Source organism: Notamacropus eugenii, chromosome 3 (assembly GCF_028372415.1).
Source record: "Notamacropus eugenii isolate mMacEug1 chromosome 3, mMacEug1.pri_v2, whole genome shotgun sequence".
Classification (NCBI taxonomy): Eukaryota; Metazoa; Chordata; class Mammalia; order Diprotodontia; family Macropodidae; genus Notamacropus; species Notamacropus eugenii.
This window is the reverse complement of record NC_092874.1, coordinates 203,701,454-203,716,738: the sequence shown is the minus strand read 5'-3', so window position 1 is coordinate 203,716,738 and position 15,285 is coordinate 203,701,454. Positions and strand designations below refer to the sequence as shown.

The window sequence follows — 15,285 nt, the reverse complement described above, 5'->3', positions numbered from 1 at the left end:
TTAACTCTTCCCTGTTTTCTTCCTAGTTAAAAACCTTGAGAATTTAAAAAAAAAATAAAAAGCAAAACCTCATAACAAATAAATATAGTCAAAACAAAACAGATCCACACAATGGCCATATCAAAAAATGTGGATCTTTTTTTCCACTTCAAGATCATCACGTCTCTGTGAGGAGAACATACTCTGGCAATATGATTGGTCATTACATTGATTGCAGTTATTTTATTTATTTTAGTTTTTATGTTAGATTCAATTTTTTTCAATCAGCAAATATTTACCTCTTCCTGCCTCCTGCACAACCCTGTTCCCAACAGTTGAGAAAGAAAGAAAAACAGAATTTCTCTTAATTTCTGTTAAGTAGTAGAGCAAAACAAATTTCTGCATTAGTCATGTCTAAAAAATTTTGTCTCATTCTGCCCTCTGCGTCCTTCACTTCTCTATCAGCAGACTTCATTGTAAGTCCTCTGGAATCATGACTGGTCATTACATTGATCAGAGTTCTTAAGTCTGTCAGCATTGGTTATCTTACAATATTGCTGTATTGTAAAAATAATTTTCCTGTTCTGCATCAGTTCATACGTAAATCTTCCAGGGTTTCTCTGAAACTATCCCATTTGTCATTTTTATAGCACAGTAGTATTCCATCACATTTATATACCATAATATGTTTAGCCATTTAACAATTGATGAGCACCCCCCCAGTTTCCAATTCTTTGTCACTTCGAAAAGAGATGCTGTAAATAGTTTTGTACATCCATAGAGTTTGTTTTAATTAGGGTTAGTCTTGCTCATAATGTGCTTTTTCTCTTATTCCTTTTGCTCCCTTTCCTTCCCATTTCCCAGTTTAAGTGAAATGTATTTCCATACCCAATTGTGTTTGTGTGTCTTCTTTCCTCCTTTAATCAGTTGAGTATGAGGTCCAGTTATTACCCAGTTCTCCCACTTCTTCTTCCATCTTTATATGGACTTTGAACTGCATATCCTGATAGTATGAGATAAATTTCCAATCCCCCTTCACCATAAAGTGTGTTCCTCTTCCCTATCATCAAGACATAAAAGAACTACTCCCAGGCCTTCTGGACTTCTCATATGATCTCTGTTGATGATAGGGTTCATAATGAATACGTGTCATGTTCATATTATGGTGTAAACAGTTTATTCTTGTTTAGTCCTTTATGATTATTTCCTTAGGTTTAGCTTTTCATGTTTCTCTTGACTCCTATGTTTACATTTCAAAGTTTCTGTAAATCTCTGGTCTTTTAATCAGGAACGCTTGAAAGTCCTATTTGATTGAAGGTCCATTTCTTCCACCTGTATGATTATACTCAGTTTTGCTAGCTAAGTTTTCTTGGCTATAAGCCTATAACTTTTGCCTTGTCAGGTGTCATATTCCAAGCTCTCCTGTCCTTTATGAGGTGGGTGCTAAATTGTGTGTGATTCAGATTTTTAGTCCTCTGTACTTGAATTCTCTTTTTATGGCTGTTGGCAGTATTTTTTCTTTGGCTTGGAAGCTTTGGATTTGAGCTGTAATGTTTCTGACAGTTTTCATTTTGGTGTTTCCTTCAGGAGGTGACTGGTGGGTTCTTTTAATCTTCACTTTGTGCCCTCTGATTCTGGGCAGTTTTTTGTGGTTTCTTGAAACCTAATATTCAGACTCTTTTTATGTTGTAGGGGAGGGGAGAGGTACTTTCAGGGCAGAGTCTGATCACTTGCTGCCCAGTCTGAGTTCTTCAAGTTCCTAACCCAGATTTGGACCTGACCCACATGCTTGTGGACTTGCTTCTTTTGGTGTTTCAGAAGACTGCTTCTGGAAACAGCCACTATCAGCTAGCTAGGAAACTCTGCTGGTTCATATTGTAGGTTTTCATTTGGCCTGGAATTCCTGCCCTGCTCTGAAACTGTGTAAGCTGCAGATTGGTCTAGGAGCTGGAACTGAGACCCTCCACTATACCTGGGTATCCTTGAAAGAGAGGAGGCTTTAGTGGAAAAGAAAAATTACTTCAATTTTGGACATGTTGAATTTAAGATGTTTATGGGACATCCAGTTTGAGTGTCTAACAAGCAAATGGAGATGCAGGACTGGAAGGCAGCAGGGATGTTAGGGCTGAATGAGTAGGTTTGAGAATCATAACATAGAAATGATAATTGAATCCTTGAGAACTTTTGGGATAATCAAGTGAGATGGTATAGATAGAGAAGAACAGAGGGCCAAAGCCCCAGAGCACATCCACCGTTAGTGGGTGTAACCTGGATAAAGATTCAACAAAGTAAACTGAGAAAGTAGTCAACTTGGTAACAAAGGAACTAAGATAGAGTAGTATCACAAAAACCTAGAGAGAAGAGAGCACCAAGGAGAATAGGCTGATCCAAAGTATCCAAGGCTGCAGAAAAGTCAAGAAGACTCAGGACTGGAAAAAGACCAATAGGTTTGGCAATTAAGAAATCATTTGGAGAGATCAGCTTCTGATGAGTGTTAAGATTGGAACCAATGCTGTAGATTGTTAAGAGAGTGAGAGAAAAGAAAGTGAAGGTATTGATTGCAATGGCTTTCTCAAGGAGTTTTGCCACAAAAAAGGAGAAGATAAGAAATGATAGCTCGTGGAGATGGATGGCTAGTGAGGGCTTTTGGAGGAGGCAGCAGGAAAGTAGCCAGGACACAGAGATGATAAAGGGGACAATCTGCGGGGGAAGCAGGATAGAGTGGAGTCACTCGTGCATGTAGAGGGTTTTGTTCTGGCAAGACGGACTGCTACCTTATGTGAGACTGCAGTGAAGGAGGTGATAGTGACAAAAGGCATCTATGACATGAGATGAAGAGGATGGGAGAAGAGGAAGCTCTTGGTAAGTGGCCTCAGTTTTCTCAGGGGTGTATGAGACAAGGTTCTCAGCAGAGAAAGTAGGGGAAGTAGAGGAAGGATTTTTTTTTCAGTTACTTTTCCTTCTTGTAGTCACCTCCTTAGTTTCTAATTCTTTGTTTTGCTTTTTTCTTTCCCCCTTCAGGATTAGGAAGTTTGTTTTGCTTAGGTATTATTTCTTCTTTATGTTATCTTCTCTTTTAACTACTTCCCACTCCCAAACCTCAATGTGCTCTGTCTTTGAGTTTGCACATACACATGTGCACGTGTGTTTATCCCTCTTGTTCGTTTCAGATAAGAATAAGATTCATCTTGTGGCTGCTTTCCCCAACTTCTTCCTCCATGTTTGTGTATTCTCACACACTGAAGCCACCTTTTTTTTTTTCTAAAATCTTTCTAATAAAGTAATAAGCTAGAAATGCATTCAGAAGGAGAATATATTTGAGATTATATTCAAGGGAAAGGAATAATATGTGCTAGACAGTCTGCTAAACACATTACAAAAATTGTCTTATTTGATCTTTACAACAACCCTGTGAAAAAGGTGCTGTTGTTATTATTAATATCATTTCACAGTTGAGGAAACCGAGGTTGACAGAGGCACTTGCCCAGTGCCATATAGGTAGTAAGTGTTTGAGGCTGGATTTGAACTCAGATCTTCATGACTGTAGACATAGTGCTGTATCCATGATTATTTTATGAAACACAGATTCCAGTTTTGGAAAAATAGTTGTAATTGATCCGGTTTGGTCATATTTTCTGTAGAAATTGAAGGATGTTACTGGATTTGCATTTTTAGAGCCTCATCAAGAGGATCTCAAATCATTTTTCAGTGATACCATGTCAGTCATCAGGAATGGGTGACACTCTCCCTAATTTAAGCATTTTGAACTGAACAGACTTCTCTGAGGCTGGGACTTCAAGCTCAACCCTGCTGTGTCTTCTGTATATTTTGATGACTCCCTTTTTCAGTAAAATGTTTGTATTGCACAGGTGGCAGTATTCAAAGATCGGGAGCAGAAAGAAATTGAAGCCATGCATTCTCTCAGGGCAGCTAACTTAGCTAAGATCACCATGGTGGATCGGATTGAAGATGTGAAATTCTGTATCTGCCGCAAGACAGCAAGCGGGTTTATGCTTCAGTGTGAGCTCTGCAAAGACTGGTTCCATAGCAGCTGTGTACCCCTTCCCAAAACAAGCTCCCAGAAAAAGGGATCCAGCTGGCAGGCCAAAGAAGTAAAATTTTTGTGCCCTCTCTGTATGCGCTCTCGAAGGCCCCGACTAGAGACCATCCTATCTCTCTTAGTGTCCCTGCAGAAGTTGCCTGTGCGACTGCCTGAAGGAGAGGCCCTCCAGTGCCTGACAGAACGTGCCATGAGTTGGCAAGACAGGGCAAGGCAGGCACTGGCCACAGATGAACTGTCGTCCGCTCTGGCCAAACTTTCTGTGTTAAGCCAGCGTATGGTGGAGCAGGCGGCCCGAGAGAAAACTGAAAAGATCATCAGTGCAGAGCTCCAGAAAGCGGCAGCCAACCCTGACTTACAGGTAAATATGCTACATTCATTCTTTCTCCCAATTGAAATGATGGCATTCATCTTGGTGTCAGTGGTAAACTAAGTCTGGAGCGCAGTGTTTTTATTCTACCATCTAGCCGAGAGAGGCAGCGGTGATTTGCTAATTACTGTGAAGTAATTACAGTTATCTTTCTGCTTTCCTTGATCAATGGTTTGAATCCACCCAAGCCAGACTGAATCAATAAGTCAGTTACCCACGCCACTGAGACCCTTTTAGTGTTCGCTACAACTATACCTATGACTTAAGACCTATTGTTAATTTTAACTGATAAATTAATAAATACGGAATTAGTCCCAGGACACAGAGTATGTACATGAATCTTTAACAAATATTCCTGTAGAGTTAATGAGATAGAAATACTTTAATTGATCTATACTTCCTTAGTGTAGAAACAAATTCTCAGAGAGGTGTGTGAGATAGTAGATAGAGTTCTGGCTCATTAAAAAGACTGGCTCAAAACCTACCTCTAAATACGTACTGGGCAAGGCAGTCACCCTCTCAGTGCTCAGGCAACTTTATTAGACTACAGATTGCAGAGTTGGTGCTGACATACTTTGGTAGATAGGAGTTTCAGAGAAAGGGAGGGATTGTAGAGAAGAGAAAGCAAGATTGTTATTTCAGGTCAAGACAAAAATGTAAAAGTTTAGTTTACATTCATTTCACCCACCTTCTCTTCCCATGTCTACTGGGAGGAGTTTCAGAGAAAGGGAGGCATCGTAGAGAAGAGAGAGCAAGATTGTTATTTCAGGTCAGGACAAAAATGTAAACGTTTAGTTTACATTCAGTTCACCCACCTTCTCTTCCCATGTCTACCGGGAGGTAATTTTCAGTAGTAACTGCTGCATGAATAGTAATCAAAGAAAGATTTTGTTACAGAATTATTTCCTGGAGAAAATTGTAACCATCTAAATACAATATTTGTACTTTGGACTGTAAAACTAAAACTGATTTCATATCATAGAATTAAAGGATTTCGAATGTAATTTTGAGAGTTGAAAGTAGCTTTGTGCAGAGTTCTTTTTAATAGTATTCATTCAAGTGAGATTTTATCATACAGATTTCTTTCATGTATGACGCAAAGGTAGAATGTAATCTCTAGCTATTGAAGCTATCCCTAGGTTATTCCCCTGGCCCTAAATATAGTTCATTTCCATGGATCTGTTCAGAAGTTTTCTTTCTTCATCCTGGCATTGTTTATACTTAGGGACATCTCCCTGGCTTCCAGCAGTCTGCTTTTAATCGGGTAGTAAGCAGTGTATCATCCTCCCCTCGGCAAACCATGGACTATGATGATGAAGAGACAGATTCTGATGAAGATATTCGGGAGACATATGGCTATGATATGAAGGTAATTAAATAGGTCATTTTGAACATGGATACCAACTGAACATGTTAAATCGTCTGAAGACACTGATAGTTAAGGGTGAAAAATTATTTTCTCAGCTGAGTCTACTCCACAATTATAATGAAAAAGATGTTTTGTATTCTCTGTTTTGTTTAAAGTTAGGCTGTCTATTTTTTAAATCCCAATTTTTAAAGTTACTTATACTTGGTGTTTAGAGACTGGGAAAAGCAAGTAATTTTAATTCCTTAACACTTTTGTGATGTCAGTGTATCTTTATCTAGAACTGAGATTTTGTCTAGTTTGTTTGACCCTCTTCTTCAGATTCTGTTTTTGTGATGCACGATATATGTTATTTCAAGATAGGTAGTATGTAGTCTCATAATAAGGATATATGGAAGATAAATATTATTTCAATGACTATACTGATATCAACATACCCATTTTTTGTGTTTATGCCACATTGGTGGTAATAGGTCCTTTTAGAATGTCAGCATTATACTGAATTGTGTTCCATTACTTGTTAGTGTAAGTTGCCTTCTTGTTCATCTTTTTAGCTAGCAGTAGCATCTGTGTCTGAAAGGAATAGTTTGCTGCGTCAGAATGAGCCCTCTTTCACAGTGGTGCACATAATCAGGAAACTGTCCTTCCAGAGAACTAGAATTCTTCTTCTCCTCCTCCCCCTCCCCCTCCCCCTCCTCCTTCCCCTTCCTCTTCCCCCCCCCTTCTTTCCTCCCTCCTTCTCCCTCCTCCCTCTTTCTCTTTTCATTGCAGAACAGGTGGGCATCACTTAGTCTTAAGAATGTGAATTCCATCAGTGGTAAAACTCTCAAGATGTAAAATTAAAACCATTATATGCCCTTATATTTCTGCTAGAAAATAATTTTCATGAGGTAAACCTGAATTCTGATTCTTCATGAAAGAACCTTCAATTGTATGGATTATAATAGCCTTCAAAAAAGTTGGATTTCCATTGTAACTGTAAATAAACCTGAGCACCATGATCACAGAAATCAAGACTAATGATAGGACCTTTTCCCAGGCCATTCCATTTCATTTATTTGCTCAGACTTGTATTAATAAGAGCATGCCATTGAAGTAATTACTCTGACTCATAATATAGATGTCTGAGAAGAGTGACTTTTTAGTATACTCTCCGCTTCTGATTTGGTGTCTACCTCCTGCTTTCTTGGATTGCCAAGGGTATCTATCCACCTTACTTTTAGCTGACAAGGACACACATAATGAACAGATTCTATAAAGGTTAATGCAACTCCTAATGCTATAGCACTTCACAAACTATAGTATATATTTTGGGAATAGAATATCACTTGCTAGAAATCAAAGACCATTTCTGCTACATGTTGGGAAAACCAGCAACATCTGGAAGGGGATTAATATAGTGCATGGCACATATGAAGGCCTTAATAAGAGCTTTTTCATTCATTCACTGATATGCCAATTCAGCAGCATTCAGGAAAAAAAGCTGATATCTAGACCAAATCTGATAAAGACCTTTCAGTACTGGAATCAGAGGGATCATACTTAGTATTGTTTATTGTTCTATAGCAGTTAAGCAGCTATCGCCAGCTTCGATGTAGAGTATCTAGACACTATATAGTGGTGAAGTTTGCTTGAAAGCAGTTTGGTTAGCTGAAAAGGCAAATCTCACTTGGTCTTGTGTGTTTAATGCTATGGATCAGTTTTGGCTCAGTTGACTCAAATGAGTTATGGAGCAATTGACGTTGACTCAGTTTTAATTTAGGGATGTGTTGGATTAGATAATCTGAAGTCCTGCTAACCTGGAGATTTTATGGTTCTTGGATAGGATCTCTTGTGTGGGGTGCTGCCTCTTTGCTGAGTTTCCTTCCTGGTTATTGGAAAGAAAGTTTCGAAAAGTCTCAGATTGTGTTTGATTGAACAGGAAAACAGTTTACACGATGCCTGTTACGTTGTAAATGCAAAAACCTGCAACAGTACAACTGACTGAATGCTGTAAAATTATGATGACCAAGCATTACCCCACAGAAGATAGATGAGAAAGTTCATTCCTCCCTTTTTAGAAGAAGTGGAGGATTATGAATGTGAAACACTATAGATAATGCTAGATTTTTCTCAATGGCTTTACTTCTGCCAGTTTTTTTTTATTCTGTGTTATGTATAACAAGTGACTCGCTAGGAAAAGAAAAGGGAGGAAGTACAGTGAGAAATGCAAATGATGTAAAAATAAAAGATACCAATAAAAATGTATTTAAAAAAAACTTCAAAGGACCTTAACTTGTGCTCCTATACAGCCACCTTTGGATGACTCAGAAGTGATTGGAAGGAGTGAGTTCAGTGATTCCTTGTTTACCATAAGGTGTAACTTAGCAAAATTTGGTTTCTTGAGTATAGTCCTGAAGGATATAGTTGTATGTTGACTTCTTTGTTTCTTCAGCCTTCGTCCATTGTCCCTGGAGCATTCTCCTTGAAAGTTGACATTCCTTAGTGATACTTCTGTCCACTTATTTAGAAGTATTTCTTTTGTAGACATTTTGCTAGTCTTTTATTCTAGCTGTCCTGTCCATATGATCATAAACATGTTTCAGATGCTCATATGTGCAGAATGACTGATTAGGAAGAAGGGCAATAACAAGTAGCACACAACAAAATCCTTCAAGGCGCCATTGACTGTTCATAGCAATAGAAAGTGTATCTGTAATATCGAGGCTCATTTATGTGAGATCGGAACATTGTTAGAGGATATAGACTTTCAGGGGATTGGTTCCAACTGAGACTAAAACTGCACTTAGTATTAAATCAGTTGGTAGGGAAGATCTGTAAGTCTGTGTGTGCATGATACACCTTTCTTTTTAAAAAGTATATTTTGAGTGTTATGATCTTGACAAGTTATCTATGGAGGAACATTTCTATATACAAAGGACAGAAAAAAAGATGGTCTATAAAATTAATGCAGTTACTTTTTATTGTCCCCTTTTAAGTTTCATTCTGCTCCCTAACATGCATTCTTTTATGTATTTCATTGATACTCTTTTTTTTTTTGGTATGCATCACTGTTATTCCACCTCAAGATTACTCTTTTCCCCAATATAAGCTCTCCTTGTTACAAATAAATATAATCAAGGCGAAACAGATTTGTGTTGTGTTGGTTAAGTCTGGAGTGTCAAATTGGTTTGTATGTTATATGCTGTACCTACTGTTATTACCTCTGTCAAGAGAGTACTTCATCATCATTCTCCTGGAGTCATGATTGGTTGTTTTCTTGACCTGAGTTCGTAAGTCTTTGAAAGTTGTTATTCTTCTCAGTGTTGAAGTCATTATGTAAATTGTTCCTCTGGTTCTGATCACTCCCCATCAGTGCATATAGTTTTCCCCAAGTTTCTCTGAATTTGTTCTTTTCATTACCTTTCATGGCACAATAATATTCTATTATATTCATATATCATCATGTGTTCAGCCTTTCTCCAATTATTGGGCACCCCCAATTTGTTTGCATTTCTTTGTTAAAAAACAAAAGTATTGCTATAAATATTTTTGTGCATTTGGGTTCTTTTCCTCTGTCTTAGATCTTTTGGGAATATAAGGCTAGTAGAGGCTTATAGGAAATCCAGGTGGCACAATGGATAGAGCCATGGGCCTGGAGTCAGGAAGACCTGAGTTAAAATCTAGGCTTAGACACTAGCTGTGTGACCCTTAACCTTTGTCTGTCTCAGTTTCCTCAACTATAAAATGCAATAATAAACACCTACCTTGCAGGGTTGTTGTGAGGATCAAGTTGTAAAGTGCTTAGCACGGTGCCTGATCCAAAGTAAGTACTATATAATTACTTTCCACTATATAAATGCCTTCCACTCTCAGGATTATTACTGGATCAAACTATAAATTGCTTTCCTAAATAGATGGACCACTTAATAGAGCCCACCAGTAGTACCTCAGCATTTATAACATGCCTTTCCCATTGATACAGTTTGGTCTTTTAATCACCTTTGTCTATCTTAAGGTCTTAATGTAGGATTGACTGAAATTGTCTTCCCTCAGACAAGTATTTTTTTTTTAACTTAGACATTTCTGTTGAACTCTTTATCACCTTCATTTTCGTTATTCTTTTTTGGTTCTTGTCCTTTCTTTTTGAAAGTTTAGCAGAAACTCCCACCACATGAATGGGAACGAAATGAGTAAAGCCCAAGTCAAATAAGAGAGAATAAATTCCACTTGCTGATAAGAAGCCCCTGGAGTATAAGATAGGAGTTGTGCATTCTCCCTTGTTTGTGGTTGTCATATGGGGACAATCCTTTATCTTTTGTTTCTGGGTTCTTAATTAGTGGCATTACCTGGGGATATTTTTTTTTTGAAATCACCTTTAAAACCTTTCTCACAAGTATTCTTTTCCATAACTACTTAATGACTTCTAGAGAGTTTCCAGGATTGTTCGGTTTGAGATTATTCAAAATAAACTGAACTCTCCCTTTCCCATGGCATGGTAGACTATAACTTGATTGGTGTACTGCCTATGATGGCTTCAAGGTTTTTTAAATTAGAGCTAATTTTTTTGTGATTTATATTAACAGGTAGCATCTGTACTAAGAGCAACTGGAAAGCCTCTGAAAATAGCAGAATAGTCCTTTTCTCTGCAAATTCCCCATTCCCCCTGAGAATTTATATTTAGAATTTTACTTCCTATTTTAAATGAAGCCATTTCTTTTTAAGTTCTGCAATTTCTTTGCCTATTATAGAAGTATCAACAATATTGTACTGTAAGATGTAGAAATCGGTATACCTGATTTGTAATTTATTATTGGCTCTTTTCTATAGATTTATGAAGAAGCTTTGCTGTTTTTCTTTTTACTTAATACTATATAGCTTATCATTCATTCTCCAAAAATGTTAATTTTTAGTGTATTAGACAAAGCTGTAAATTTGATTTGCAGTGATAGATTATTGATATTTTCTGCAGGAAGCTACAGCCCTGAAATCTTCCTTTAACAATTTAGCCATGAGTCACGTGCACTTACTGTATAATGATAACATTCTCTTGGTTTCTTCTTCAGGACACTGCCAGTGTAAAGTCGTCTAGTAGCTTGGAACCCAATCTCTTTTGTGATGAAGAGATCCCCATCAAATCTGAGGAAGTGGTGACACATATGTGGACAGCACCATCATTCTGTGCTGAACATGCATATTCGTCTGCTTCAAAGAGTTGTTCTCAAGGTATTACTCCTCTGTTTATATATATGGGGCGGGGGGGGTGGGGGTGGGGGGGGGGTGGAGATGAGCCTGAAGCCAAAAAGAGAAAGACAATTGTGTGGATAAAAATTGATCAAAATTTTTCTGTATAAATTGTCATGTGATTTTTGATCAATGTACTAAATGTAATTTCTAGTCAAAACTGCTCCTTTGAATCGTTGGGAAATAGTAGTATGTATCTTCCAAATCTAGTGAAAGTTAATCTGAAAGTTTCAGTTATAATCATAGTGTTACAGAATTTTTTAGAATAAGTCTAACTGCCTTCTTTTAAAAGATGGAGTTCAACTCTCATACTTCCTGCCTTCTTTTTTTGGTCTAAACATTCCTAGTTTCTTCATTTCCTTATAAGACAGTTTTTAGACCTCTTGGCTCTCCTACTTGCTTTGAACATGCTCCAGTTTGTTAATTCTCTTCTTTAAAATATGCCATCCAGAACTCAGCATAGTATTCTGGACATTTTCTGACCAGTGTAGAATTCAGTGAGACTATGATCTGCCTTGATATGAATAATTCTGCCTTGCAAATATAGTTTGTTTTTATTTTTTAAACAACCACATCAGTGAGCTGGTAATGTTGACTTATTGAGCTTTGAGTCAATTAAAACCTTTATGTCTATAAGCTACTATTCTTTTTTTTTTTTTTGAAGGAGGGAAAGCAAGGCTGTTGGGCTTAAGTGATTTGCCCAAGGTCACACAGCTAGTGTCATGTGTCTGAGTCCAGATTTGAACTCAGTTCCTCCTGACTCCAGGGCTGGTGCTCAATTTACTGTACCACCTAGCTGCCTCATAAGCTGCTGTTCTTATGGATTTTTTTAAACCTAAGTTTAGAGCTTTACATTTCAACTTGTTAAATTTCATCACATGGGACTGTGCGATAGTATAGTTGAAGGAAATGACACAGTATACCAGGTCTTGCATCTTGTGGGCTAAATAATTGTTGATCATAAGGTAGTTTATAAATTAGGTATGGGACTGGTGGTTGTTTTTGTGTATGTGCTATGTATGGCTCCTCTCTTTTCCTCAGTTTGTGTAAAGAAAGTTGTAGGAACACAGTGATAACTATTTGAAAGAATTTCTTAGGTTCTTTTGAAGGTTCAGAATCTATTTATCTGTTGTTACAAGAATATTAGCAGTATAAATTTCAGATTATAAAAAGTAGTACCCAATAATAATTTCCTTCCTAGTCTTTAATGTCTTTTATGAAAATGGTTTACTGTATTTTTCCTGACTTGGAATTATAGCATTCTGAACTTTAGGACACACCCCAGTAAGATATAAGTGAGCTTTATATCCCTGTAGTGAAATCTAATAGAGTAGAGTAGGTTATACACATTTTTATCCTTTCATTCAGAGGATGAGTTCTTTGTTTTGAAGCATAACTATATTCCAGTATGGTGAGAGCAAAGATGTATTACGAGATTTCTGTATTTTTTTGTGGAAAAATAAATAGTTTCAGAATCCTGAGAATCTTTTATGATCATATTTGTATAGAAGGAACTTTGGATACAGGGTATTGGGGCAAGGGTCATTTTATGTATGTCATATTTTATTTTTACATTAATCCATAATGGTATATTTGTAGTATCTAATGCAGTTACCAGGATTAAGACTTCTACTGCAAAAAATTTCTTTGCTGTAAATATTATAGTTTCTCATGGTTTTCTTTCTTTTTAACTTATTGTCTCTGCTTGCAAAGGCTCTAGTACTCCAAGGAAACAACCCAGAAAGAGTCCTTTGGTGCCCCGAAGTTTGGAGTCTCCAGTGTTGGAGTTATCAGCTGGTGCCAAAGCCCAGTTAGAGGAACTTATGATGGTTGGTGATCTTCTAGAGGTATCTCTGGATGAGACTCAACACATCTGGCGGATCTTGCAGGCCACACATCCCCCCTCTGAGGACAGGTTCCTGCATGTCATGGAGGTATAGATTTAAAACTTACTTTCAGAACAAGATATTAACACTCCCATTAATACTGAGTATTGCCCCTGGAGCTAGAGGCATAATAACTAACATTCAGATGATACTTGAAAGTTTGCAGAGTACTTTACATACATTTAAATTATCTCCTTTAAATCTCACAGCTTCCTTATGCAGTGTAGGTACTACAGGTATTACAAATCTTCATTTTGCCATTGAAGAAACTGAGGCTTAAGTGACTTGCCTGTGGCTATTAAGTGTCAGAAGGGGAATATGAATCTGTCTTCTGACTCCAGTCTGACACTTACTATACTCCATTACCAAGCCTTGTTAAGGGTAGCTGTCAGAAGGCATAAAACATAAGCAGAGGGAGTAGTGAAATAAAGGAGTAGCGTATGTAGGAAGGGGAGGCAAGACTGAAGGGAATGGGAAGAGGGAGAAAGAAGAGAGAAACTTTTATTATTGTCACTACTGCTGTTCTTTGGAAACTATACTGTACCTTTTGTATATATGTAGTTTAGATACTGGGTTTACATAGCCCTTATATTAGGTACAATCCAGTTTTCAAGTTCCTTTCATTAGCTTTTCAAAGCTTCACTCTGTAAGTATTGCTTTAATATCCCAAACTCCCTTCATGTACCTTCTGAAATGACTATTCATCTTACCTTATGTTTTTCTCTCTTTCTTCCATGCCTGTTTTTTATTCGTTAATTATATTGGTCTGGAGTTTCTTTTTCAGGCATGCCTTTGGACAGTTTAGGAGTCAATATCACGTCTGTCTCATAGAGGGAATTAGGTAGCCTGCTCATTTTGCTGTGTTTGGAGAAAACGTCTATGTGATTTGGAGTTATTTCTTCAAGTTTTTTGGAATTTACTTGTTAATCCACTTGGACTCATCTTTTTTTTTAATTTTTAATTTCTTTTGAAAACCTAAAAACTTGAAAAGAGTAGTGTTTTGTTGTTTAGTTCTTGTTAATTTTTATTCATGATTCCCAATTGCGGTTTTTTTATTGTTCCACATTGTGGAAATATTTTAAATCTACCGATTTTCACAAAATTTCTAATTTTATCTCCCTAAAGGATGACAGTATGGAAGAGAAACCATTGAGAATAAAAGGAAAGGACTCTTCTGAGAAGAAGCGAAAGCGGAAGCTGGAAAAAGTTGAACAGCTCTTTGGAGAAGGGAAACAGAGGTCCAAGGAACTGAAGAAACTGGACAAACCAAAAAAGAAGAAGTTGAAGATGAGCGTAGACAAGTCAAAGGAGCTGAACAAATTGGCCAAGAAATTGGCAAAGGAAGAGGAAAGGAAGAAAAAGAGGGAGAAGGCTGCTGCAGCCAAGGTTGAACTTGTAAAAGAAAATACTGAGAAGAAGAGGGAGAAGAAGGTGCTAGATATCCCCTCAAAGTATGATTGGTCAGGAGCAGAGGAGTCAGATGATGAGAATGCAGTTTGTGCGGCACAGAATTGCCAGAGGCCTTGTAAGGACAAGGTAAATCCTAGCTCATCCCTACCTCAACCAGATGTAAGAGAGAAAGAAGGATTTTGACTTCCAAAGGCTAAGAGCTTTTGAGAGCATAGATGTAACATGACAGTCTGTTCTTGGTGCAGCCCAAATTGACCTTTGAAATAATTTGCTTTCTGCACTTTTTTATAAACCCTGGTAAATTGTGAGGCACCTAGGCTACTGGGATAACATCTAGTAGAACAATCTTTCACTCATTAAAATAAAGCAGATACACTGGATGAACATAGTAAGGGCAGTTGCAAGGAGAAGCAATGCAACAGCTGTTAGCATTCAACAAGTTTTATAATTCATCTTGAATGTAGCTTTAATTACAAAGCCAATTAAATTTACTTTTAACATTCAGAATTTTTAAAAAGTCTTTAGCATAAAGGTATCTATAACAAACCTAATAGTTCCTCCCTTTGTTCCCTTCTGTATTGTCTCTCTGTTCACCCCATATTTATGTCTATTTTTCTGTCTTTATAGTTGTCATAAATGTGTGTGCTGAAATTTTGTTCCTATGTTCTTTATGTCATATGCTTTTATATTTCTCATAATTATAAATCTAGAGCTGGAGCCATCTAATCCAACTCCCTCGTTTTACAGATGAGGAAACACAGAGAGGTTAATGTGACTTGCCCCCAGTCACAAAAGATCAGAGGTGGGATTTGAACCACGGTCTTATGAGTCTAGAGCCAGCATTCTTTCCACTATACCATGTTGACCCCTTGGCTGTTGTTTTCAAATTGCAGTGTGTTATTTCATTATATTAATTTAGCATAATTTGTTTAGTCACTCCCAAGTTATACATTTAGGACTGTAGGATCATAGAATTTAGAGCTGTAAGGGA

At 37.3% G+C, this 15,285-nt stretch overlaps 1 protein-coding gene across 4 annotated transcripts in view; it reads left to right on the top strand.

Annotated features, from left to right (window-relative positions):
- KDM5A (lysine demethylase 5A) overlaps positions 1–15,285 on the top strand; it is a 114,040-nt gene that overhangs the window by 84,930 nt on the left and 13,825 nt on the right. For all 4 annotated transcript variants that reach the window (XM_072654079.1, XM_072654077.1, XM_072654078.1 and 1 more), the window contains exons 23-27: positions 3,849–4,400; positions 5,635–5,778; positions 10,821–10,980; positions 12,712–12,932; positions 14,010–14,420. In XM_072654079.1, the coding sequence (XP_072510180.1) occupies positions 3,849–4,400; positions 5,635–5,778; positions 10,821–10,980; positions 12,712–12,932; positions 14,010–14,420 (1,488 nt within the window). The remainder of the gene's footprint in view (positions 1–3,848; positions 4,401–5,634; positions 5,779–10,820; positions 10,981–12,711; positions 12,933–14,009; positions 14,421–15,285) is intronic.